At 32.4% G+C, this 25455-nt stretch overlaps 1 protein-coding gene across 1 annotated transcript in view; it reads left to right on the forward strand.

The window, feature by feature from the left end:
* Positions 1-25455, forward strand: part of LOC123662535 (metastasis-associated protein MTA3) — a 99569-nt gene that overhangs the window by 12211 nt on the left and 61903 nt on the right. The window contains exon 2 of the mRNA XM_045597379.1: positions 5576-5737. Coding sequence (XP_045453335.1) covers positions 5576-5737 — 162 coding nt within the window. The remainder of the gene's footprint in view (positions 1-5575; positions 5738-25455) is intronic.

The raw sequence follows: 25455 nt of genomic DNA on the forward strand, positions 1-25455 counted from the left end.
CAAGTTGGCGGCAAAAATGGCATGAACTCATGTGTTTTGCCCATAGTCACCACGCTGGGCTGGCTTTGTCTGTGTATTTCAAATCCAGCAGTTAGAAGGTTATCCCGCAATCGGTCGACTTTTTAAATTCCAAGGTGGTAGTGGAACTGTGTTATCCCTTAGTCGCCTCTTACGACACCCACGGGAAGAGAGGGGGTGGCTATATTCTTTACTGTTGTACTTACACTTTTATGTAATCAAATTTTTTAAGTAAAATTATTTTAATAATGAGCAGTTTCAAAGTATCTACTAAAATTGTGACGTAATCTCATTTTATTTTTAAAATAAATTTCCAATCTGTCGTTAATTACATTAGTTTTCTGTAACCCTGCTTGGTGGTGCCTTTAATGTAAAATTAGCGAAATTAACAAAAAGTTTGTATTTACTTAATATTTTTAATTAATAATTCGTTTAAGTGTAATGATTATAATGAAGTAGCTAGATTTGTAGAATAACCAGTCACACTGCGCAAGCCGCATGTTCTATTGTAAATTGTAACGGTAAACGCCGCCATTTCATTTGTTAATTCGTGTGGTCCGAACCACGATGCTAGTGAGTGTCGACAGCGGGGACATCTACGAGCGGGAACAACTATGAACGCTTTTGACTTAATTGTTTACTTTTTGTTGAAATAAAAAAAAAATGCTTTGCTCATGATGTTAAATTCAAAGATTAAGTTATTACCTGTGAATAATAATCAGAAATGGATAGACGGTCTTAGGTTGCTGTTGTCTTTCGAGTATCTTGAAGTATATGAGATGGTACCAGTGGCGTGCATAAAGTTTTTTGACGGGGTAGGCAGTCAAAAAAAAATATGAACAGCCAAACTGCACTTACTTTCCGCAATTTTTTTCTACACGACACACGAGTTCACACCATTTTTGGCGTGAACTTGTGGAGGCCTATGTCCAATAGTGGACTGCGAAAGGCTGCTGTGATGATGATGATGATGAATTTTTTCCTAATTTATTTCAATTTTATTGGGAATAGAGGATTTTAGATAATTTCAAGAACAGACAAGTAAATTATTGGACACATAAAGTGCATTTATACTAATTATGCAGGCATACACATACAGCAGTACCTACATAAAATAAATTTAACTATAGATACCATGCTTATTGATTTGTCCGGCTTTTCTTGGCATGTGATACAAGTCGTGCCGAATCTTTTATGCGCCACTTATATATACAGCAACCAACTGATACTTATGAACTTATCAAACAAATCAGTTACTAGATAGACATAGTGACCTCATAAGGCCTGTACTCTGATAATTTCGTTTTTGTCAAACAACATGTGTCGAATAACAAGCAAAAAAAAAACAATATAATTTGTTAGTATGAACTATGAACGCTCCCAGTTAACCAGCTATATTTTTCATAATATTTATTGCAAAATTTCCTAGTTACTGTTCCGTTTGCAGTTTTCTGTTTTATATCTAAGCTGAGTATGGGCTACAATGAACAATTTTTAATTTATCTGTAAAATCGGATGTGCTGAATTTTAATTTAAAAAACTCAGCCTTTAGTTATTTATATATATTCCGTTTTTTTTGGAAGTCTTATGGTAAACAACAATCGTAATTCACGTTTTTTCCGCATTTATCACTCACTTTCACAACATATTAGCTTACGGACATTTGTTAAACTCCTTTACTATTTATTTCACTAAAAACAAAGATCAATTTATCATTTTAAACACAAAAACTACTAAAATACGAATTCCGAGAGTACAGATAACTAATATTTTTGAATATGACATTTCAATATCTTTTTTTAAAAGTCAAATAGGGATGTGGTCATATTAATTTTTAGAGTTGAATGAGTATAAGTGAATGAACAGCATGAGCGATAAAATAGGCCATGTTCTTTACCTATATTTTAAATTTTCACGAATTATAATTTGTTAAATAATGTTACCGTATAGCGATTTGTTATTAATTTGTTTTTGTTATTGTTTTTTTTTTTATGTTGAGCGCAAAAAAAAATCCTTATAAAATATTGCAAATGTCAATCTTTTATGATAAAGTGTTCATTGTAAAGGTTTTATTTTATATTATGAATATTTCTGAATATCAATTTTACCCTGAACATTTTTAACGCTATCCCATATAATATTAAAGTAAAATATATGTAAAATATAGCAATGGCATAAAAGTTTACTGTAGTTCACAGGAAAAATTTTTGAGACTAAGATGAGACTTAGGATTACCCAATGGGAGCTTCGTGGAGAACAATACTATTAGTCCTTTTTTATGTTAGAGAGTGTCGCCGGCGCAGGGTTTCTTATTCATAGTAAATACAAATAATGTGACAATAATACTAATAGGGTCGACTTTTTTTTTCTAGACACAGGCCGCCCTATTGTGCTGTAAATTTTATTTGTGACGTCTTTTTTACCGATCATTTTACATAAACGAAATATAAATTTGTTGTCTTTTATCAAGATACTCGATTAATATTTTTTGTTTTTTTTTTTTTCGTAATTCTGTACCTCTACTAATTCTTAGCAAAAATATTCAAAATATTATCAGGTTTTAAAATAATATTAGCAATATATCGATATCGTTAATTATTTGAACATAAAATGAATTTTATATTCGTCTATAGGGTGTGATAGACGTGCAAGTTCGCGAATTTGTGGCTCGACGGCCTTTTTCGCTAGTGTGTCCTACCTAAGTACGCGTACTTTAAAACCGCCGAGTAATGTTCATTGGCGATCCGACAAGTTTGATATTTTGCTCGTAACCCGCGAGCAACCAATTTTAACCGACTTCCAAAAAAGGAGGTTTGCAATTCGATTCAGAACCTTAGAACTTTTGACTGGGTGGGCCAATTTTCATGAATTTTATTTAATCAAAAGGTATTGTGTATCGTGTGGTCCCATTTAAATTTGATTGCGATCTAATAAGTAGTTTTTGGGTTAAATCTAATAATGCGTATTTACTTGACTGTTTTTTCGTCTACCTACGATGTTTTACTTGTCGATGTAATTGAAGTCGGTTTTTTTTAAATCACAATTATTTTTCGCTAGTCCGTGGACGCGCAACGGTACGCTTGTAGTGTAGGTATTCGTAATTTTTATTACTTTTGATTGAGAGATTACACAAAATGAATTATTTCAGAACTTCGTCTTTTTGGTTTTTAAAATGTAATACGATAGAATTTCTAAATAACACAAAGCTTCAATGATTAAATGCTCGTATATGAATACATAATAACATTCCTTTAATTTAATGCAACACTCATTATTTTATAAATACAATACAACAATATTAAGCGTAATTAATGGATATTTGTATTTGTACAAATATCTGTTTCCTGTCTTTGGTGTCTGTCTGTCCTTGTGGGTTTCCCAAACGTGCCTCAGATAGTCGAAGCTGTCGATCCCTGTGGTTATCATATAAGAAATATATGCCAACTCGCAGTAAACTCGCATAGTAAAGTTTTCATCTCGCTCGCATTTCCTCGACTTGATTTACATATACTATTTTTTTTTTCACTGAATTGTTTGTTCAATAACAATAAAATATAGCCTTTATCACCCGTGAGTAGTGTAACTTTCTCTCAAAGTTAAAAACTTTACGTCTTGATAATATTAGATTTTTATTAAAACTATACCATAATAAAACCATGAATTTGATGAAAAAATTGTGACAAAATACGACGAGGGTAGAGTATTTAATTCATATCAAAATCAAAAATAGCTTTATTCAAATAGGCTACCACCGATTCGTAATGTAGATTCTGCAGAGAAGAATCGGCAAGAAACTCCGCAGTTACTCTTTTGAAAATAATATATAAACTGTGTTTTAGCACAAAATTATAAACATGTTGCATGAAATACAGCGTCACTAAGTCCAGACATCTTTATCAACTATGTAATCCTGCACCGAGTAATAAGCTTTATCTATTATTATTTTTTAATAAAAACTTTAAATTTATGTTGAGACAATTCCAAAATCGTTTGTGGTATTTTATTATACATGCGAATACCGTGACCCAGAAAGGAAACGTTTACTTTTCGCAGTCGGAAACTTGGAGTTACAATTACATACATACTGTTCCGGTATCCTAAATCTCGGAAACAATCGATTTTATCGATTGTTTCCGAGATTTAGTATGTCATGTGTTAAGTTTATAACGTATGTGTGTATAACGTCTCCGTGGTGATAAAATTGAGATGCACTTCGTCACGAAGCGCGTATGGTTGCACGAAGACGTTGTTCTCATCCATTTCGCTTTCGTTTTGAGCTGCCCAACCGGTTGACGGCTGGCGCACCTCCTAATAAAGCCAAGTAGTACTACCCGCAGTTAATATTCTTAAAATGAACCTCTTTTTTATATTTTAATTTCATAAAACATTAACAAGTTTGAGAACCGTTGTAAAAACAGTTTTGACTAAATCACAGAACTACTTAGTGTTCGTCGTGATATGTTATAAAACTATTTGTGTAATTAGATAGAACTAAGGACGAATCAATTTAGTTTCCATGGGTTACAATGTTTTTAAAACTATTGTGATTAAAAGTGATACGATCTATTGACCTTCTGGGTATATTAAACATCCCTACATTTTGTTGATGAAAAATACGAAAATAAAATACATTATAGGTTTATCATTCAACAAAATAACAGAATCAATTAATAATAAGTTATATATGCCCCCCTAACGTTAACGTTGGCTCCCTATGTTGTTTATACCGTCTGTATACTAGTGGGTGCTCTTAAGAAGTCTTTGATATAGTGCCACCGTCATGTTATTGCCATCGCACTCTTGACCGAAGGACTAAGGTTCATCTACACCTCTTGGATGTTTGGTTTGCTACCAACGCGCGAACTTCACGCGCCGTTCTTTTCGCGCATATGCAAATTTTGCAACGACATGAGGTTTTCCCAAAAAAAAAATGTTGCAGGTGTCCATGGGCGCCGGTCGCTATTTAACATCAGATGGCTTTGTCCGCTTACTTACCGCCATTGCAATATAAAAAAATTAAAATAATATCGTAGTTAATCAGATGTTAGTTAGTCGTATATATCTACAGTAATCACTTATTACTTTTTTCCCGTTTCCTGCCTAATAACAGGATAACTAGTACAATTTCTGTTCTATATATCAGCATTTTGACAGAGAAGGATAAACTCGGAAATAATATAATACCTAGTCGTGTACCATTCTACGTGAACATTGGCATATAATCATCTGTGCTATCTTGCCACTAGTGAACCCTATTAAATGAAATCTTCTAGATAAATAAAAACAAATTGCTTAGTGTGTTCGTAAGCTCAAAACTCGAAAATACCTAGATTGATTCAGATACTTTTTTATAAGTTTTCTAACACATTGAAGAACGTTCTTGTAGAATAATGAAATTAGAAAATTTCACCAAACAATATGATTATTTAAAATTCAAGCGTTTGACAGACCAGACAACATAATGTCTGTCTGTTTAGCTACTTAATAAAAAAAACTATGATGTAAAAAAATGTAATCAAAGTTTTAATTTAATTACAGCCATTGCAATTGTCCACAGACTGCGTCTATTTCGAGACGTCGTCGACGTCTCCGTACCAGATCCGGCGGATAGAAGAACTAAACAAGACCGCGTCGGGGAACGTGGAGGCAAAGGTCATGTGCTTCTACAGGCGGCGAGACCTGCCCAACCCTCTCATACAATTAGCTGATAAGCATCAAAGTGAGTAATGCTTCACTTATGTAATAATTAATGGCATAATGCGAATGATTTTGTTATTAATGTGCTTTGAATAAGTAATGAAATAACTAAATGATTTTCTATGTATCTTCATGTTTGCTCTAATATAAGAAAGTAATCACGTGAAAAAAGCAAGATTTCTTATAAAGCATAAAATAAACATTACATGCTATCAACACAGTGCTATCAATTCAACAAAAAAAAATATTCAATGTTATATAATATATTTGCTATAGATAGCAATGTTTAGGTAGAGCAGTTAGGGCTTGTATTTTGTCTGCATCAAACGAACCCATGTGGCTATACAAACGTTTGATTATTATTGTCTATAAATAGACGATTACTCTATATTAAGTGTATCCAGCATGAACTAATTTTCACAGTGGGGTGTCTGGAAACTTCGACTATAATAATATTTGAGTGTTCTAAAAAATCAATAGAATGTTTCTATTAGGATTCTCTAAGCTATAGTGATATTTACAAAAAACTTTATTACGAGTCTATAAACGTATTGAATAATTTTAAAAAAATTTATGACCATATGGTTGCTTGGTTCTTCATCACCGTGACGCCCCGGTACTCTGTAGTTGTGTACCAATTTTGTTTATTCTCCTGTAAAATAATTTTAATATATTTAGTAAGCGATGATTAAGAACGGTTAAGTGTCAGTTGTATTATCGAAAATTACACTGTACAATATTCAATATTAATTAAATTTAGTAAATTCTTTAAGACCAAGCGGAAGACATCGAATAAAAAGTTTCTTGTCTACTTTCTTTTACTAAATACTTAACTTTTTAGTCGGCTATACTTACTATTTGTTCTGAAGATGCCTATGACGGACCAATTGTCAGCGGAAACTTAGCAATAATGTTCGTTGTTGTGATGATTATTATTTTTGTAATAGCATCAATCAATACATATAATAAAAATGTAACGGGTCGCCGTCTGTACATTTAAGATATATGAGAAAAAATATTATTGGGACCTTTATCAACGCAAATAGCACTCAAAACAATGATTGTCAGAAATTTTGTCTGTTTGTATGAGCTTTTGTGCACGCTAATTTTAAAAATGGCTTATTCGATTTAGATGTGGTTTTTACTAATATATTGTGGCAAGCTTAACTTAACATTTAATATTAGTTTCATGTCAATCGGTTCATAGATAAAAACTTATGCCAATTTAAAGAATCACGTTGAACATTTAAAGTCAATATTCCACGCGGACGATAAGACGCGAGCACAGCTAGTAGAATTATAAATATATATCCTAATTTGTTCTTATTCGTTTTTTGTTGTTTTATATACCTACGCGTTTAATTGTATAAATACTGAAGAAACAGTATAACAAAGAAATAATAAAAATGGAAAACTATATTGATAGTTATATTTGGTTAACATTGAACTAACATATAGATTTAATTACCCGACTGCCAAGGAAGGGTTATGTTTTTCGCGCGTATCTTGTAAGTAATGAATGTTTGTATGTAATATTCTTTACTACCTCATATTTCCAGAACCACTGAACGGATTTACATAATTGAGGTATCGTTAGGTTCGTCTTAGCTGCCCAAGTGTTCTTAGATAGGTGACATTAAAAAAAATCAAACATGGCGGCTGCGCGAAGCCATTGTAGTTAATGAAAAAAAAAATTTTTTCTCGAATACTCTATATATGAGTATTTTAAAAAGGTATATCATGATTATTATTACCGTAATACTAATAAATAAATACAATATTAAAGTTTAAACAATGTGGACTTTGCTCTTTCTCACGCCTATGCCATGCCAAACTCGCCTCCTAGGCGACGATCAACTTCGGGACTTTCTAATAAAATACAATGGTTAAAAAAAACATACAATTAAAATTACAAATAAAAATTAACAAATGTCACACCAATTTACAATTACATTAATAAAATCAATAACAAATACATAATACCAAATACAAACAAATAATTTTAATAATAATTTCATTATATTAAAACTAATAGTTGTTGACTTAAGCAGTCTCACCTATTTGCTAAAGGTCAGGCTTACGTTGCTTTGAGCAGAGTGAGATCTTTCTCCGGGCTTGCTATCAGTTCTCTTGACCCTAAAAAATTACTTAATCAACCACATGATGTAAACTGTTTTAATGAATTGAACCGATCACGTAATTTGTCTGACTAAAAAGACATAAATAAAATAATAATTAAAAAAAAAAAACAAAAAACTCGCCTGCGTGAAGAACAACTAATAGAAAATCAACTGAAAAAGCTGGAACAAGATAAAAATTCAATATGCACACAAGGTCAGCGAAATAAATAGAAACAATATCAAACTTTTTGTGCTGTACATTTGAAATATATTAATACGGTAGTCCTTCGAAACTTTATGCAACGTCGTAGATAACATGCAGTCGGAGACATGCACAAAGAGAGAATGATTTGACTTATCCTTCACTTTCATGCCAGCCGGGTTTTTTTTTTACATAATGCATACGTGCTGTGAGGCTACGGCACCAACGAATATAAGCCACTCCTTCTCTTCGCGTGGGTGTCGCAAGAGGCGACTGATGGATAACAAGGTTCCACTGCCACCTTGTAACTTAAAAAGCCGACCGATGGTGGGATAACCATTTAACCGCTGGCTTTGTAATATACAGGCCGAAGACGGGCAGCAGCGTCTTAGTTGCGACAAAGCCACCCTGCAGTCACCAACCCGCCTGCCCAGAGTGGTGACTATGGGCAACACACATGAGTTCACGCATTTTTGGCGCGAACTTGTGGAGGCCTATGCCCAGCAGTGGAATGCAATAGGCTGGAATGATGATGATGATGATAATGATACGTACCATAGTTACGTTGCTCTTGGAAATTTTCTAACCAAAACAAATACTATGGACATTGATTCTAAAGCTATGTGTATGTTTATCATTTGTACAAATAAAAGTGGAACAGAGACCATACATTGTTTACGGAGTCTTGTACAAACATTCTTCTAATTAAACCGAAATAGCGTCTATCCTTAAATTTACTGCAAGTTTTCATTCTATTGCAACCTAAATACGATTTTATAATCAAATAATTATATCAATCCATATCTTTTTTTTTATTTTCGTCTTTATATCAATAGAAAGGAATTCCTGAAACGTGTGTGACTACACTGGACCCCAAACAAAACTACTTATGATGATATTCAAGAAGGTCCAGTTTAGTCCTTAGAAATTTACGAAAATTGTGTTACACCGTTTTATGTGTTATTAACATTAGGCTTATTAACATAAGCTTCATACTTTTTTAGAAAAGCTACTCTCTCTACTCTTATACGTTATTTTAGTTACTATCATCTGAAAATAAGAAATGGCAGGTGACTGAATACTTTGAGCACCATCCCATTCTTAATATTACAATGATAATGATATTATATCTTTATTTGATGATCTTTATTTTGTTTTATGAAAATAATCATTTTGATATCATTAATTAATTCCTTGAAAAGTACTTGTTTTGAAAGTAAAATTTAATTTTTATCTGGATCAAAATATATATATATATATATATATATATATATATATATATATATATCGTTTTCTCATTTTTTTAGCACTTGAATTGTACTTTTGAATTAGATCTAATGTTGCCGCACTTATGCTTTTTTTGTAGTTGGCATCACTACTAATGTAACCAAATTAGCATTGTTGCACAGCGCGAAGAAATGTGTTGGAGTCAACTGATTTTCATTGAATTATTTAAATTTAGATATCATTCCTTCACCTTAAATTAAAACATCGTAATTATTTTAGTAACAAACTTCTAAAAGATGAGTTTTTTTTATGTATGTTACCTCAGAACTTTAGACTGGGTGAACCGATTTCGATGATTCCTTTTTAAACGAAAGGTGGTGCGTATCATGTCTCATTTAAATTAAATTGAGATCTGACAAGTACTTTTTGAGTTACATTTAATAATGCGTACATATTTACTTGACTATATTTTCGTCGACCTACGTTGTATTTATACCGCATAACTTTTCACTGGCCGTTCCGATTTTGATGATTCTTTTTTTAATCTAAAACTTATGCTTATCTTGTAATCCCATTTATTGATCAGTCGAGATCTGGTGACTATTTTTTGAGTGATGTTTGATAACGCGTATCTACTGGAGTATTTTTTCGTCTATCTACGTTGTATTTACTTTTTGATGTAATTGAATTTTTTTTTCTATGTTGCGAGCGAACAATTATTTTGTAATAATTTTTATATTGTTTTACATATTTTGACGAGTAAAACCTTGCCTTAAGTGTCATTTAATTTCAGGTTATGTATAACCATTTTTGTAGGTTATGTTTGATTTTATCATTTCCTCATCAAATTTTATTTTTCACGGCAATACTATAACAATTAAGTTGAGAAAAGTTAAGAACCATGCAGTCAGAAATGGTAAGGCTTACTTGCTTACTACGTATTTTATACAAAAATTTGTCAGCATATTATATTTCTTTTATTTTGAGAATTGATTTTTTGTAATTTTGGGAGATTGCACCAAACTATTTTTTGTTTTTAGTGTCAGGACTAGGTTTATCTATGTATATATACATATACTAGCTGACCCACGTTTCTTTGCCATACATGTTATTAACCCGCTTAATCCCCCCCCCTTATAACTTAGGGGTATGAAAAATAGACGTTGGCCGATTCTCAAACCTACCCGATATGCCCACAAAATGTTATTAAAATCGGTCGAGCCGTTAGGAGTTCAATGTTTAACACCATGACACGAGAATTTAATATATTAGAAGATTGTATATGAATTGCTGTTCGTTTGTCTCGTTAAAACTCGAGAATGGCTGGACTGATTTGGCTAATTTTGATCTTTTTTTTGATCGTTCATGGAAGGTTAGAAAAGGCTAAAAACATGAATAATAGGTAACGGAATCCATACAAAAGCTCTGAAACATTTGATGTCTTTTGTCAAAAAAAATGTCACGATTGTCAAATATTTTTTATAGGTGCATTCGGAAATTTTGCTCATATTTTTCACCAATCTATGTAAGTGATAGGAAGTTCACCGGGTCATGTTGTATAAAATAAAGTAAAAAAAAGTTTACCGGGTCAACTAGATTATTTATATAAAACATTTATCTTGGAATTTAATTATTTTTGTCATTACATCATAAAGTAACCTAGGTGGGGCCATAACGTAATAATATCATGATTACAGAGTTGACGTTTTATTTTAAGCGCAGATATACCGTTGTTTAAGATAACAGTCTTATAACCGTCTCTATAATATTAAAATTTATTATTTAAACATATTTTTACGAAAATAAATATCAACTCTTTATAAGTCTAACTGAATCCTTCTATCGAGTTTTACAGCGTTCAGCCAACGGTCGGGAATCACGCGAACACGCGACTAAGAAATGTGACGACCTGTGTACCATACAACCTTGGGCCTTCTTCACTTTGACGTTAGACTTCGGTGCAAGTATCGATTAAATTGACCTTTAAAAATCATTTTTTTGTGTACGTTGTTATGATGAGGCTTTTATGTTTTAACGCATTTTATAAGTGGAAGAACCGTCATTTTGAGCGAACTACTACGAAATAAAATAATATAACAGACACAACAAAGTATAAAATGTATTTATATTACACTAACGAGATTTTGATGGTTATCGTTTGAACAAATAATTAAAGAAACTTTTTCTAGTGTCTTTTTTTTATCTGAAACAATCTTTATTCTAATTCAAATATTGTGCATTTTAACTTTTGCATAATTTGTCTTTACGTACTAAAATAGTGTACATAGTGTATAGAATTTAAAGCTAAGTTTGAACACGCTAATCGCCGAATTATTGATCCCATTTTAAAAACTGGTTTTTGTGTTACAGTGAAACGTTTTTAATAATTAAGATTGTGTTGGCTTTAAAAATTACAAGCAAACCGCGCTTTTCGACTTGTTTACTAAATTTTTAACAATGGGTTAAGATTTAACATGTATAAGCGGATTAAAGTTGAATAAGCAAGTTATAAAAATTTATTTTGCAAGCGTCATTCATTATATATCGCTTAAGAAACGTCGTCGAAATATTTATAAACAGGTAAAATAAGAAATATCTATCAAATTGTCGCGCGTTAAAAAATATGTAAAAAATAAATGTAAATATAATTAAATTAAAGATCATAGAATAAGAGAATATTAATTCTTTCTTAACGCGACGAACTAAATCACAGAGAGGTAAATATATATTTAAAAAAAAGTTAGCGATCAGATTGGATTGGAGAACAAAATTAAATTAGACTAATGTGGAAAGTAATTTAATACAAGGAAATACAATTTTAAGCTTTAATACAAATTTGAATGAACAAACAACTTTATCTTCCTTTTATGGATTAAACGAACGAGTTTGACACAACCCGAAATAATTTTAAATCTGTACTATGGACCGAAATACATTTTTGATTTATCTGATATTAATTTGAACTACACTGCGGGTTCGAATTATTTTTGACACGTGGGTGGGAGTTTAACTGTGGTCACTTATCATAGCGGGTCTCCGTGACACGTGGCTCCGCAGAAACTCCCTGGATGATTGCCCGCCAGTCTCTCGAGTTCAGTTGTCCAAACTCCACGACACCATCTCCATCACGATGTCAGCCGGGGTTAAAAAAATTTTGCTCGACCAGTGGAAAGAATCGCGATGCTGATCCGTGCTCAAGCACAGCACGAGCCACAAGAAGGATCGACAAGGTTGAGCAGTTCTTTATCGTAGATGTTGGGGTCCTAGCAGCCAACCCACAAAATCCTGCCACGTGGTATCACCGGCAACAACGGCACCGCACGTGTCCGCCACACCAAGGATCCCAACAAAATCACACCTGAACCTGACCGAGGCTGAAGACAAAGGAAAAAGAAGAAGCCGCACAGCACCAGCGCTTATATAGTGCTGAGCCTAATCTACACTGCAAACCCCACCAATGGTTGCTTACGCAGCCCTACGTCACACGAAATACACTAATAGCGAAACACCTAGCAATGAAGAATAGCGATTCGACGAAACGATATAATTGTTAAGAGAATGAACGAAGAATAAAAATATACGTTACAAAATGCTTATAACCGACGTATTATTTCTGAGTGTGGTACACACAGTTAGAAATCCAGTGTTTTAAAATATGGATAGCTTAATTTCTTTTTTTTTTTTTCTTTTCACATCTGATGTATAATAATTTCATTTCACGGTATTTGTGATCGCCCTATTCCAAAACGGTTCGATTGATTTTTATGATTTCTTTTTAGTGTATTTGGTGAAAATGATAATGATACATATTTGTCGTAACAACGTCCGTCGGGTCGGCTTATAAACATGCATACACTTACAGCTGACTTGTAATAAAGTAGTCTTACTCACATGCATTTTATTTTATCAACTGCCACACAAATATGCTCTACTTTGTACCTGTTTATAGTAACTGAGTCTGTGTGAAATTGCTTGCATTGCTTCCGGTAGGGCTAACAGTCCTACATACCCTATAGCTCTACGTGTTCTTAGAACTTTAGAGAAAATAGAATTACAGCGCTACCGTGTGTGTGTGTCATTATTGTGTTTTAGAATTTTTTGTGATATTTATGTCAAATCTCAAAAACCGCTTGAGGTAGTTTATAGTTAGTAGCAGTCCGCTAAGAACGAATTTTTTGATATGGCCGGATTAAAGGGGTCTACAGCTTACACGTTTGTGTGAAACTGCTTATTTTTTATGCTACAAGCTTGAAATTTAGCAGGAATAGTTAGTAAACGTCTACTAAGAACTAATTTTGAGACAGGGCCATATTAAGAAGATCTAAGGGCTCTCGAAATATTTTATAAATGTTCCTAATTTTTTGTGCTACAAACTGGAAAATGGACACAGAGCTAGTTATAAATAAATATAAGTATCTACAACAGAAACTTAGAGAAACGTTATTTGATTTTAACTTATATATTCCCGGTAAATTATTGAAATCGTGTCGGTACTTTTTTTATTTAAGGTAACGATTATTTTTACATGCAGCAAAATGCCGTAAAGACTTAGGTTAACTGGTCGTAAATATGGTGAACAAAAGTGTTCTTTGATGAATCCTATAAGAAGAACGTCACAAAAGTTCGAAATGCGGATTCAACTTTTCTTCGTGGCAATTCTCAATTTTTGTAGTGTCCGGTAATTTTGAGCCAGCACAGAATACTTAGAATTTGTTTCATAGTCGTTAGTTAGACTTACATATATGTAATCGTAAAACCGTGAATAGTGTAATCAGTAACGAGGAAGAAAATGATAGATCTCGTACTTTACGTTGGCTTAGTCTGCATTCTTTACCAATTAACCAATTTGCATGTGATATTTGCAGAGTATTTCCTACTGATAAAGGCGTTATTAGAGATGACGAGTTTGTAAGATTTCTAATACTGAATATTTAAAATTTCCTATGGTGTATGAAGATGGTAGATTTGCAAAACATCCTAGATTTAAAATTATCCCATGCAATGCTAATACTATGATGCGTTGGCGCAGTTTGTAGTGACCCTGCTTTCTGCTCCGAGGGTTGTGGGTTCGATTCCCACCACAGTCTGGGTGTAATATAAATATTTATTTATATATTATATATGTATTAAGTATGTTTATCGAAAAAAAAAATGTTGCTATACCAGACGGCTTTTACCTATAACACAAGCACTAGTTGCTTACTTTAGGAACGGACAACCATGTGTGTATTGTGTAGATATTTATATTTAAATATTATTTATTTATATGTAAAATAGGAATATTTGTCGTGACATAAACTTAATAAACGTGAAGTGAATTTATTTAGAAGGAAAATTATTACATCAAGTATCCAAAATATATTTCTTTTTATCCACATTATATAGACGATCGCTCTGGCGTAATGGTGCGTGTGCCGTGCCGACGTTGCCTAAACACCGGCGGTCACGGGTTCGATTCCCGCTCGGAATCTGTCTGGTTGTTAGTCCTTGTCGGTCTCCCCACCGTGCCTAGGAGAGCACGTTAAGGTGTCGGTCCCGGTTGTTATCATGTACACCTGATAGCGATCGTTACTCGTAGTAGGCAATATATTCGCCTACCTGCATTAGAGCTGCGTGGTGGATTAAGCTCTGATCCTTCTCCTACATGGGAAAACAGGCCTATGCCTAGCAGTGTGATGTTACATACTGAAGCGAGCGACATTATATAGACTACTTAAATGGATAACAGCAAGTTTTTCGAAATACACTTGGTGGTATTAGTAATGGTTAGACTACACTTGAAGATTATGAAATGTTAGTGCCACGGAGTATACACGTGTAATCAGACTTTTACTGTTGACTGCAAATAAAATATGTTAAACATTCAATAAAAAATGCTTCAAAATTAGTATTTTTAAACTAAAATAATTTCGCTAGCCCTTGTAAATCTGTGCTTTTTGGTAGTTATTTAAACTCGTAGGTGCATTTTTAAATAAAAATATTTTTTTCAATTTTGAATTAAATATAGCCTGGCCAGGATTTTGAAGTATCCCTTAACCCTTTCGCGGTTATTTTTCTAATATAATAAAATAAATATTAAATAATTTTCATCCCTAAAGCAGATGGGCGAAGTTCGCCTCTAGTTCAGATTTCCTACTATATTACCTTGTAGAGAGAAGGCTTATTAAATGAAAAATTAGTAAATTATTGAAATCATAACTAACATTTAAACTTCACATGTTGATAGTTCGCAATGCACGATAACGTGTGTCGGACCAGTTTTAAATAAATTTTAAACTATTCAGTCCAGTTTAGCCCCAAGATATCCTAACAATTCGGTCTACTTTTTGTCACAGCATCTCAATAGAGTTACCTGGAATCGGGGTGGTGATTTTAATCAATTCTAATTAAATCCGAAACATTCATCTCATCGACTTTCATTAAGCGACCTTCTACCTGAACAGCGCTATTAACTTCGCACTATGTGTGTCTATCGTGTCGTTATATTTACTTTGTATCTCACATTTACCTAAATTAAAAATACCATTATTAAGTTTTAAAGTCTAAATTACTTTATTCAAATATGCTTCAAAAGCTCTATTAAATAATTATTTTACAAATTAAAATTGTATAAGTTTTTAATAAATTAATTATAATTAAAAAATAACAGCGATTCGGAATGTAGATACTACAGGAATAATTTTAGTTGCTAGGACGGTCACCTAAACATTGCACTTAAGTCCCAAACATCGTATTGTTAATTTCTTAAACAATAAACAAACACGGCAGGTAGATTTTACTCATTCGAGAGCAATGGCCTACCGACCAACTAGAGGGACTGTTACGAGTTCGCGGCGATGTGATATTTTTGTTGTTTAGAAAATAAGTACAAGGTTGAGTTAAACTTTTTAAAAACAAACTTTAAATTTTATCATCACTATATCTCATTTATCACATTAATTAATAAAAAAAAATCATTTAAATAAGTAAAAGAGTGTAGCAGTATAAGCACGGGTCAGATGCCCCTGGGGGAATTTATGTCAAAATTTTGATGACGAAATCACTGTGTTAAGAGGAACATTTCCCTAGGTTACCACACCTCTGAACGCGCTAGTTTTTCAAAAAAAATTTTTTTTCAAATTTTGAAAAAAAATTTTTTTTTCTCTTGCAATATAATATTTATTTGTAATTTTTCTACCAATCGCTAGATACACTAAAGAAGCATTAAATAAGGTACTTTTGAAGACTTCGCAGCAATTGATATATCGGAATATCACAAATTCAAAATTTTAAAATTTTAAATCTCACGTATTTTAAGAGACACTATCACGAATTTTTTTTTATAAATAGCCCTTACTACGCTCTATAAAATATATTTTTTTCAAAATTTTCTCTAGGGTAGATCAGTGTTAAAAAAAATATTATTACTATCCTCATATGAATAATTAAGCATCTGAGCAAGTAATACTGCTATAATTTTTAAATGTAATTTTAATATTTACGATATTAATAATTATAACAGTAAGAAATTGATGTGCGATTTTTGTTTTTTATGTTTAAAATTTTTTTATAATTCTTAATGATGAACTTTTACTTGTTTTATGCATTAAGTTGTATTTCTACTCAAGAGGCATGAAAATTAAAAGATTATTTTTAGCTACGTCTAAAGAAATTCTTTTAGTTTGTGTTTTATTTGGGAATGTTTTATATGAGGTTAATTTATATGTATATTGTTACTATTTTAGTTCTCGGTTTATTGTTACATTTGTTTCGAGCGAGCATCTAGTCGTCGCTCCCAATACGCGACAAGTTGATGCGTGTTTGTTTACTTTGTTGTTTTCTTGAATTCGCGGTCTAAACGTATGTTTCTTTTGTCTGCTAATACGAAATCATCTTATTACGAAGTTGACTGCCATATAGTTCAATATTAGTGATTCTGATATAGTGATTCTAATATTTTTATACTGTGATTTTGAATAAAAATAATTTTAAATAAATTATTTAAAACTAACATTTAAAGGCGAAAACGCAGTAATGTAACATAGTGACATTGTATTTAAATAGTAACATTTCATGTGATCTTAGCTATTTATCTTCGTTGATAAAAATGCAGAGTGACAAGAATCTCAAATGTGTTGTGTGTGATAGATCTGTGTTTAAAGTGAAAGGTCAAAAAAAAAATTTTAACAACCCCGGAAGATATCAAATTATGTCAAAGTGTGCTAGAAAAACCAAAAACTGTTTTTCCAAATAGTGCAGTATGTGGAGCCTGTCGTATAAAAATGTATAAGCGCAAAGCTTCAGAAGCTTTCGATGAAACAGAAATTGAGCCGATTCCAGATTCGGACCCATCCGTTACTTATAAAGTACGGAGTGATTCTAACGAATTTTCAGAACATTATTTAGAACTCTTCATACCAAGAACTATATCTACACATAGATATTGTTTTATTTGTTCAAGCACTAGAGATTTAATTACTGTACCTGACAATGCACGCTTACACTGTTATTCAAAGAAGTCTATTTTCATTCCTACAGGGAACCGTTGTTGTTCAACCCATATAATTAATAATCGGTTTTATGAAGACGATTTACAGTTAATTAAAATATATTCCTATGACACAAAAATTACAGCGAAAGATGTGAAAAATATTTTACACTCAGTCGATTATTCTCAAAAGACAATATCACAGTAACGATTGAAGAAGAAAGTGGCGAAGATTAATTATTATTATTATTATTATTATTGTACTGAATTATTATTATTATTATTATTATTATTATTATTATTATTATTATTATTATTATTATTGTTGTTATTATTATTGTTCTTATTATTAAAATTACATTTAAAAAATAAAAGCAGTATTACTCAGATGCTCAATTATTCGTATCAGGATAGTAATAATATTTTTTTTAACACTGATCTACCCTAGAGAAAATTTTGAAAAAAATATATTTTATAGAGCGTAGTAAGGGCTATTTATAAAAAAAAATTCGTGATAGTGTCTCTTAAAATACGTGAGATTTAAAATTTTAAAATTTTGAATTTGTGATATTCCGATATATCAATTGCTGCGAAGACTTCAAAAGTACCTTATTTAATGCTTCTTTAGTATATCTAGCGATTGGTAGAAAAATTACAAATAAATATTATATTGCAAGAGAAAAAAATTTTTTTTTTCAAAATTTGAAAAAAAAAAATTTTTGAAAAACTAGCGCGTTCAGAGGTGTGGTAACCTAGGGAAATGTTCCTCTTAACACGATGATTTCGTCATCAAAATTTTGACATAAATTCCCCCAGGGGCATCTGACCCGTGCTTATACTGCTACACTCTTTGTAGCCGCAGAGTCTCGATAGAAACGTTCAAAGTCGAGTTAGCACCGCTTAAGTTTCTTTATAGTTGTGGAGTAATCCTGTTAACTTTACAGCAAATTGTTTTATTATTTTCTAACCAAGCATATAACTAAAATTTATAAGATCGCCTTATTTCACATATTGTTTACAAGAAGATAAAATCAGTAGATAAAGAATTTTATCTCCAAATTTTATGAAAGACAAACTTTATGCACTCGACGACAAGTTTGATATTTTTGTAGTTGTTGCTCGTCACCTATGCGTTGTAGCGTGTTTCTTTATAGTTTAACATCTTCATTAAATGTTTTATCAGAGGCAAAAAAAAAAATAACGATAGTCTTAGCTCACGAGATTATATGACACAAGTTCAAATAAAGAAGAGAAGAGCTTGTTTTTAACCGACTTCCAAAAAAGGAGGAGGTTCTCAATTCGACTGTATTTTTTTTTTTTTTTTTTTTATGTATGTTACATCAGAACTTTTGACCGTGTGGACCGATTTCGACAAAGTTTGTTTTAATCGAAAGGTGTTGTGTGCCAATTGGTCCCATTTAAATTTTTTTGAGATCTAACAACTACTTTTCGAGTTATATCGAATAATGCGTTTTTACTTGACGCTTTTTTCGTCGACCTACGTTGTATTATACGACATAACTTTTTACTGGATGTACCGATTTTGATAATTCTTTTTTTGTTGGAAAGAAGATATCCCTAGTTTAGTACCATGATAAGAAAACCAGGATCTGATGATGGGATCCTAGAGAAATCGAGGGAAACTCTTGAAAATCCGCAATAACTTTTTACTGGGTGTACCGATTTTGATAATTTTTAATTTAATCGAAAGCTGATGTTTGTCATGTGCGCACATATAAATTTTATTGAGATCTGATAACTACTTTTTGAGTAATCTTTGATAACGCGTAGTTACTTGACTATTTTTTCGTCGATCTACATTGTATTACTCGTTGATGTAATTGAAGTCGGTTTTTTTTTCGTTTGCGAGCAAACACAATTATTAGCTTTGTAATATTAGCATGGATAATAAAGTATGTTTTATACATTAATCTATACAAATAAATAAATAAATAAATATAAATATCATATAACATACACACGGTCGTCTGTTCCTATGGTAAGCAACTTAATGTTTGTGTTACAGGTAACAGCCGACTGTTATAACTATATTTTTAACCGACTTCCAAAAAAGGAGGAGGTTCTCAATTCGACTGTATTTTTTTTTTTTATGTATGTTACATCAGAACTTTTGACCGTGTGGACCGATTTCGACAAATTTTATTTTAATCGAAAGGTGGTGTGTGCCAATTGGTCCCATTTAAATTTATTTGAGATCTAACAACTACTTTTCGAGTTATATCTAATAATGCGTTTTTACTTGACGCTTTTTTCGTCGACCTACGTTGTATTATACCGCATAACTTTCTACTGGATATACCGATTTTGATAATTCTTTTTTTGTTGGAAAGGAGATATTCCAAATTTAGTACCATGATAAGGAAACCAGGATCTGATGATGGGATCTCAGAGATATCGAGGGAAACTCTTGAAAATCCGCAATAACTTTTTACTGGGTGTACCGATTTTGATAATTCTTTTTTTGTTGGAAAGAAGATATCCCTAGTTTAGTACCATAATAAGGAAACCAGGATCTGATGATGGGATCCCAGAGAAATCGAGGGAAAATCTTGAAAATCCGCAATAACTTTTTACTGGGTGTACCGATTTTGATATTTTTTTATTTAATCGATAGCTGATGTTTGTCATGTGGTCACGTATAAATTTTATCGAGATCTGCAGGCCTAGCATGCACGCCACGACAAAATTTTGTCGACCCCTTTTCTCGTATTATCTCTCTATGTCTACAGTAGCTAACATGCGTGCACGCGATACTCTTCTCGTTACGTCAAGAAGAGATAATCATTAAATTTTAGTGATCTGTGATATTTATCTCTACGGAAGCTAACATGACATCGTAATTTTGTCGAATTTTGTCGTTTTAGGAAGAGAAACTTCTCGTCTTCAATATTATCGACGAGAAAGACGATAAATAAAAAATAAATAAAACCGGGTGCCTATTTTTTGTATACCATGGCGTTTCCCTATTATAATTATATAATTTCGGTATACGAAGAGCGGGAAATGCGAAAAGTCGAGTGAAGTGTGCCATATAATGACACAAAAAACGTATTTGCGCCCTGTTGCTTCTTATTCTAAATAATAATAATAATAATAATACTTTATTTTAGACCAAAGTATAAGTCCATATTGGGTTAGTACAACAAGACAAGACAACATTCAGAATAAAAAACAAAACAAAATTATATTTAAAAAATCAATAACTAAAAATAAAATTAAATAGAATAAAAGTAAAATCAATAATCAAAAAAAAAAAAAATCAAAAATTCAAAAAATTTTAAAAATTAAAAAAAAAAAAAAACAAACAAACAATGCGTGATAGAATTACAATTATCTAATGTGCGACAAGATATAAAGCACAACACGAGCATATTGTTTTACATATATAATTAAATTCATTTACTTACGCCGTTTTATTTTCCATATTAGAGTTTTTTAAATTAGATATACACTTTTTATCTTAGCCAAAAGGCCGAGAACTTTTTTAAATAAAACATGTGTCACTCGTTTGAAATTGGTCAATAACCTTGTAAATTCAACTTTACGACATAAGAAATAAGAATGATATTCAGTTGTGATTATGGTTGATAATGTTTCTCTACTCGACAAGGCGAAGTCTTCGGAAGAGAATTTTGTCTCTCGTAGTGCGCATGTTAGGGTAATCGAGAAAATACTCGATGTAGACATTATCTTTCTCTCTCGTCAAGAGATATCTCGTTGTATGCATGCTAGGCCGGCTGATAACTACTTTTTGAGTAATCTTTAATAACGCGTAGTTACTTGACTATTTTTTCATCGATCTACGTTGTATTACTCGTCGATGTAATTGAAGTCGGTTTTTTTTCGTTTGCGAGCAAACACAATTATTGTTTGATAAATATACATAGAAATAATACATATATAAATACAAATATTATATTACACCCAGACTCAGGCGGGAATCGAACCCGCAACCCGCAGAACAGAAAGCACTACAAACTGCGCCAACGGGCTAGTCATACATATATAAATAAAATTCGAGTGTCTGTTTGTATAATATTAAAATAACCGATTTTTACTAATTTCAAATGGATGTATACACAGAACATAATTATACCAAAATAATTTTTTTCATAATTTATGTCTGTCTCTTTGTTCCGGCTAATCTCTGAAACGACTGGACCGATCTGGATTTTCACTGGCAGATAGTTGGTGTAACAAGGAGTAACTTAGGCTAGATTTATTTTAGAAATTTATCTATTTTGTAACTCTGCGAACTGAACATTTTTTTTTAAACTCGACGCGGACGAAGTCGCGGGCACAGCTCGTTATTAATAAATTCTATTTGTCTAAAGATATTCGGACGTCTACACAAAACGCCGTGTTTCGGGACGACGATCGAGTGTTAATTCGCTCCGCGTAGACCGTAGGGCGTCGGCCGGGGTTAGTAAACATAATCATGGCCTCCCAACTCTACAATTTACCAGCTAAATGGAATGAAGAGTGCCTCTGTACCTCCCCGCCTCTGTCTGCCTCCCGTACAACACATTTACACTTATTTATATTACCGATAGCGATCTGTTCAATATTTTTTTTAAATGTTTAATGTTTTTATTTAATTATTTATTAGTTTATGCTATCAATAACGAACTACATATGTATTAAAATTAAAGAAGTCTTCATCAAAATCATTATAAATGTAATTCGTCCTCATATATACATATTATATTAATTTCGAAATAAATAAAATTAGACATAAAATAAACATTGTTACTCGTTCTTAAAATATTAAAAAAAGGAATGATTCCATCCACTCGGAACTTCTTAACTAGATCCTCGCAAGCCCCTCGTATCGACCGCCGCGCCCTCATCTCGCAGGTATACGTAACACTTATCCCGGTTTTAATTGTCGCTCCTGCGATGACCCTCTCAAACTAAGATACCAGTAATCTCGTCAGAAACTCTTATATACTTCTATTTCTTTTAGAAATAAAATTATACCTTTTTGTGATAAAAATAAAAGCTTTTATTTATTTTAAATGTTAATTTAAATATTATTTGCAATAATATTAATATTAAATAGTATTTAAAGATTACATATAAAATCACTTAGAATATTTTAAATTATATTGTTATTTTATAGTATAAATATATTTGCAATTTACTTAAAAGTTAATTTTTCTGTTTGGTCTCTGTTCATATATTATAATCGGAAATACAATTTTTGATAATTTATCCTCTGGCTATCTCTCTGTTCATAAAATAAACGATGAGATAGCAAACCATTACTTTGTACCTGCGTTCTGAAAACGTTTGTAGCAATTTCATTTTGTTTTGATCCCTTTCAAATAAATTATTTTATATTTTAATGAAATATTTTTGTGCAGTTCACTCATGTAATCTTCATTTCTTCTCTTGTACCTTATATCCTAAAACTTTTCTGATTTATCTAGGATCTTTTCAACCGGCTCGAAACGAACCTTTTCCATTTCTCTTTAAATATCTTATCCTGTATATGATTTTTTTATTTCGTGTAAATGCAAAGTTTGAAAAATCTTGACGTTAAAACAATAGTATCTAGCAAAACTCTTTTTAAAATTAATTATATTTAATCCTAATTTGTTAATCTGTCTTTAAAAAGTCGGTACCCTAGAATAAACTTCTAAATTATTATTTTTATCACCAATACGAACTAGTGGTTTTGTTAAGTCAAAACAAGACAAAATTGAAATTTTCATTACACCCCACTTTGGTGCGAAAGATTTTGGTGCGTTAAGATATGCTAGGCAGGAACTTAAATATTTGTTGTAACAATATTCAACTGTATAACTACGTGAATAGAGTATTTATTACTTTGGATACTGAAAATATTGCAACAGGAGGCGCCGTCTCGCGCCGGCACGCGCCAGCTCGAAATGTATCCCGAACTCCCGCTCCTGTTTGGATTCACTATTTTACTTTAATTTATAGTCAACTAGCTGTGCCCGCGGCTTCGCCCGCGTTTAAATCAGTGTGTCACAAAGTTTTCCTGGCAAACTTCCAGTGAAACTCTCATCAAAATCGGCTTAGCCGTTCCGTAAACCTTCCTCTTGAAGCCCCCTCTCCTTTGGTGAAACCGCATGAAAATCCGTTCAGTAGATTTTGAGCGAATCGATCACATAAGTACACTTTTGGAGACTTTGTTTTATAATACACTAACTGTTGCCCGCGATTACGTCCGCGTGGTTATGCAGATATGCATTACTATTAAGATGTTTAACGCAAATTATTTTTTATTTCAGTCACTTGAAATGCTTATTAAAGTGAGTAACTTTTTAAAAGGCACAATTTAGTATAATTTAATAGTTATTTTTATAAAACCTCATTTTTAGTTTTATTTTCAGGCTGTATATGTTTCATACAAACTATCAACCCCAATTAAACCCCCTTAGCGGTGGGAATATCGCAAAATCCGTTCTTAGCGGACGTCCACTAACTATAATCTACCTCCCTGCCAAATTTCATCTTTGTCCATCCTGGATTGATGGACCATCTAGCGGTTTTTGAGTTCTCGTGATGAGTGAGTCAGTGACCTTTCTCTTTTATATATTACGATGCATTATTTGGACATCTTCTCATCATCTATAGAGCATACATTTTAAATTACAAGTCTCTTACTTCAAAAACATAGGACTTTGATACAAATTCCAACCCCCATTTTATCCCTTTAGGGGTCGGGTTTCAAAAATCCGTTCTCAGCGGATGTCTACGTCCTATAAGGAACCTACTTGCCAAATTTCTAGTTTGTAGCTGTTTTAGTTTCGGAGATTTCGTGATGAGTGAGTCAACCTACCATCCCCCGTTTTAACCTCAAAAAGGATTTGATTTCTAAAGATACATTAATTGAACACCTTGTCACCATCTAAAGAGCATAAATTTTATATTTCAAGTCTCTTACTTCAAAAACATAGGACTTTCATACAAACTTCCATCCCCCGTTTTATCCCCTTAGGGGTTGAGTTTCGTAAAATAAGTTCTTAGCGGATGTCTACGCCCTATAAGAAACCTACCTGCCAAATTTCAAGTTTGTAGCTGTTATAGTTTCGGAGATTTCGTGATGAGTGAGTCAATCTACCATCCCCCTTTTTAACCCCAAAAGGGAGTTGCTTTCTAAAGATACATTATTTGGACACCTTCTCACCATCTATAGAGCATAAATATTAAATTTCAAAAACATAGGACTTTCATACAAACTTCCATCCCCCGTTTTATCCCCTTAGGGGTTGAGTTTCGTAAAATAAGTTCTTAGTGGATGTCTACGCTCTATAAGAAACCTACCTGCCAAATTTCAAGTTTGTAGCTGTTATAGTTTCGGAGATTTCGTGATGAGTGAGTCAATCTACCATCCCCCGTTTTAACCCCAAAAGGGAGTTGCTTTCTAAAGATACATTATTTGGACACCTTCTCACCATCTATAGAGCATAAATATTAAATTTCAAAAACATAGGACTTTCATACAAACTTCCAACCTCCGTTTTACCCCCTTAGGGGTCGAGTTTTGTAAAACCCGTTCTTAGCAAATGTCTACGCCCTATAAGGAGCCTACCTGCCAAATTTCAAGTTTGTAGGTGTTATAGTTTCGGAGATTTCGTGATGGGTGAGTAAACCTATCATCCCCCGTTTTAACCCCAAAAGGGAGTTGATTTCTAAAGATTCATTATTTGGACACCTCATCATCTATAAGG

Source organism: Melitaea cinxia, chromosome 18, assembly GCF_905220565.1.
Source record: "Melitaea cinxia chromosome 18, ilMelCinx1.1, whole genome shotgun sequence".
NCBI classification, from domain to species: Eukaryota; Metazoa; Arthropoda; class Insecta; order Lepidoptera; family Nymphalidae; genus Melitaea; species Melitaea cinxia.